This window comes from Arachis hypogaea, chromosome 6 (assembly GCF_003086295.3).
Source record: "Arachis hypogaea cultivar Tifrunner chromosome 6, arahy.Tifrunner.gnm2.J5K5, whole genome shotgun sequence".
In the NCBI taxonomy this organism is placed as follows: domain Eukaryota; kingdom Viridiplantae; phylum Streptophyta; class Magnoliopsida; order Fabales; family Fabaceae; genus Arachis; species Arachis hypogaea.
The window spans coordinates 97,152,286-97,155,983 of NC_092041.1; the positions used below are offsets into that span (position 1 = coordinate 97,152,286).

Below are 3,698 nucleotides of genomic sequence, written 5' to 3' on the forward strand. Positions count from 1 at the left end.
AATAAAATTTATAAAAAATATGATTGAGTATATTAGAGTTAAATATATTTTTAGTCTTTGTATATATAAATTAATAACTAGTGAATTGAATTTGTAAATATAAGAGAGTTTTTTGTAAACATATGATACTACATTATTAGTTATCAACTATTTGAAAATTGTTCATATCTGAGTTTATAGAATATAAATCCAACCTACGCTCTTTTTAGCAGATAAACTACGTTTGAAATTGGGCCATACAAAGTTAATCCAATAATGACAAATTCAATCCAACTGTATATATAATAAGAATTAAAAATTTTATCTTAGCTGCAAAACTAAAAAATACCGTAAAAAAACAAAAAAAAAAGTACCGTAAAAAAACAAAAAAAAATTATAAATTTAATGGCGATTAATTCCTGAATTTATTATTTTACCGAATTTTTCACGTTAGATGAGCCAAATTATTTGGGCAAAGTGGCTTGACAAAAAGACCAACGGAGTATATAGTTCTTACATTCATTTAATTTTTTGTTGAAAATCAAGTTGTCCACTTGCCCTTCATGAAAATAAAAATAAGAGACCAAAAGAGTGTTTCTTTTATTTATTCAATTTTAAATACACGGTGTAATACAAATACATTATTCACAAAGCTAAAAGTGATGATACAAAATTCTATAATCTAGCATTTCATTTTCCTATCTTAAAAAATTGTTAAATTAGAATATATTTTCTCTGGTACTCCTATGCATATCCGAAGAGTAAAAATTCATGAACCATATGTACTTGTCAAGCTACTTGAAGCTTGGGAATTAAGGTGAAGAACTTGAGGAGAAATTATCTACAACTTGTTCTTCTAAGCAATTCAAGTACCTGTAATGCTTCTGCAGGAGTTCCTCTATGTCATCAACACCAATGATCTTGTTCTCTTGGAGAAACTCTGCAACATAGTTGTTTGTTTTCTCCACTGATATTGTCTTATCCAATGTGTAAATATCATCCAGCACATTAGCATTTCTATAGAGTTGAACCATGCATGCATAATGCTCCAACAAAGGTGTTATACCATAATGTTGTGTCATGAGATTGAAATACTTCTGACCTTGTTCAAGATCATTCAATTGAAGGCATGCATTCAGAACACCAACAAATGTGATAGCATCAGGAACTTCATTTGACTTATTATTCAACATTTCCTCAAAAAGTTCCAATGCTTCATTCCTCAATCCATGCACACCCAAGCTAGTGATCATTGTGTTCCACGTGGCTAAGTTCTTGGCCTCCATGGTATCGAAAACTTGCCTTGCATCATCTAAACTGCCACATTTGCTGTACATGTCTATAAGAGCAGTACCCAAGAAAGGATCAAGTTTGAAGTCATTGTTGAAAGCATAATCATGAATCCATTTACCCAATTTGAGGCTACCCATTTCAGCACAAGCCTTGATCAAGCTCACAAGGGTGAACTCGTTGGGCTGCACACCATCAAGTCGCATTCTTTCAAACAAGTCAAAGGCCTCCATTGGCTGCTGGTGTCTCACATACCCATCAATCATCGCCGTCCACGAAACAACATTCTTAGAAGGCATTTCCTCAAACAATCTCCGAGCAGCCTCGAGTCGTCCGCAAGCAACTAGACCTCCAATCGCCGTGGTCCAAGAAACAACCTCCTGCACGCGCATTTTATCGAACACCTTGTGTCCATTATCAGCATCCTCACATTTGAAGTAAAGATTCATCATAGTGTTCTGCACATAGGTGTCATTCCAAAACCCCATTTTGATTGCTAAAGCTTGCACAACTTTTCCAAAATCAGTTGCTGAAGAAACAATGCAAGCATTAATCACAAAAGGGTATGTGAACTTGTCAAGTTCAATGCCCTTTGACACCATAATAGTGAACAAAATAAGAGCTTTTTCAGGGGAACCAAACCTAGTGTATGCTCTAATCATCACATTCCAAGTGAAGGTATCTGGGGAATTGAGTTGCTCAAAAACCAATTTGGCATAGTTCAATTTGCCATAAGAGGAAGAAATTTGAATGAGGTTCCTAATGAGTAATTGATCATGTGTGAGGCCATAACGGATTATTCTTCCATGAACTTGCCTGAGATGCTTGAAATTTGAGCACCTTTGGAGATAGAAAAGTGCTTCTTTTGAACCAAATTTTGGTCTTTGGGTACCAAAATAAACATAATTAATATCTGGGGTGCAGAAACATGCTACCTTCATGTCATGCCCAGTTCCAAATTTTGCTTTCTGTTGTTGTTGCCAATGCCAAATTGGGAAGCTTCAGAACACACCAAAATTGTAGAAAAGGGAAAAAGAAAAGAAAAAAAAAAAGAAGAAAAATGCATATACACACATGCATATATGGAAACAACAAAAAGGATATGGTGAAAAAATTGCTACACGCCTGACCTCACAAAATGGTTGAATCATGAATGATGGACCCTCTGGATAAGGTTGCATTTATTTGTCAAAGTGCATGAAAAAGGAAATAGAAAAAAGAAAATTCAAATGGATTAATGGTTCAGCACAATAAAAGATTGATTAGTGGGTTGTTATCTAAGGCAAATTTCTAATATTTATTTTTGGGGATGAGTGAGTTAATTATTCATTTAACTTAAATTCGTTTTTAATAATAATATTTCATAATAAATAAATAATTTAATTATACTAAGTTTGCTTAAATTATATCATTAAATAATTTTTTATATGTAATAAATTTTATTAATTCAATAATTGAATTATGTCATATTATGGTGATGATTAAGTTGATCAAATTTCCTTAAATTTAGACATCAATAAATATGTAATCTAGTAGTCATATATTTTTATTTTTAAAAACAACATACAATGTGTTATATTATAAGAGCTACTTTGCTATATTTTCTAATTATAAAACATTTCGGTCAATTCATATGGGCAAAATGAGTGGCAATCTGGGCGATAAAAAACTTGCTTCTTTGGCCCAACAAGAGAAAGAAAGGCAAAAGATTCTATAGTCCCATAATGTTTGACTATTAAATAATTTTATAATAAAATATGATTTTTAAGTTTTTTAATAATGGTTAAATAATTTGTTTTTAATTTTAATTATAAATGAACTCTATATATTTTATTTAATTATAAAAATTATTTTTTATTTTATAAATTATTATTTTATCATTCATTTATTATATTTGTCAATAATCAAAAACCAAAAACAATAATGAATTAGATCTTCTATTGATTGTAATAATTTTTTAGTAATCCTAATCAATTAAAAATTTATCTTTGATCTATTACATCCGTGGAAGATTTTGAAATCGTATTTCTTAAAAAATCAATCTATTGGATTAACAAAACAATCGATTGAATTTCAGATTTTCCAATAGATTTTCATTGATCATAATAATTTCGAAAGTTCCGAGCTAGACGTTCGTCCTGCCAGGGTCATGGATCTGGGCGGCGTCCATGGCCGTTTCCTAACAGATCTCTTTGGCGTCACTGCTTAACAAATTTATCATAATAAAAGTGGTCATAATCCAAGTCAAAATCATCTCCCTTCCAACTGTCAAATTCTCATAGGTTCTATCATATTTAGCCACCATAGCCACGAAGCAAACAAGCCACCATAGACGGCACCTTATAAATTTTCATATTACCAATCTATTGGGTTATGGGACCTGAAATTCAATCGATTATTTTGTTAATCCAATCGATTGATTTTTAAAG

At 31.5% G+C, this 3,698-nt stretch overlaps 1 protein-coding gene across 1 annotated transcript; it reads right to left on the reverse strand.

The window, feature by feature from the left end:
• Positions 1-555: 555 nt before the first annotated feature.
• On the reverse strand, positions 556-2,491 carry LOC112697044 (pentatricopeptide repeat-containing protein At3g26630, chloroplastic). The gene has a single exon (XM_025750030.3). The coding sequence runs from the start codon at positions 2,208-2,210 to the stop codon at positions 792-794; it is 1,419 nt and encodes a 472-aa protein (XP_025605815.1). The 5' UTR covers positions 2,211-2,491; the 3' UTR covers positions 556-791.
• Between the last annotated feature and the right edge of the window lie 1,207 nt (positions 2,492-3,698).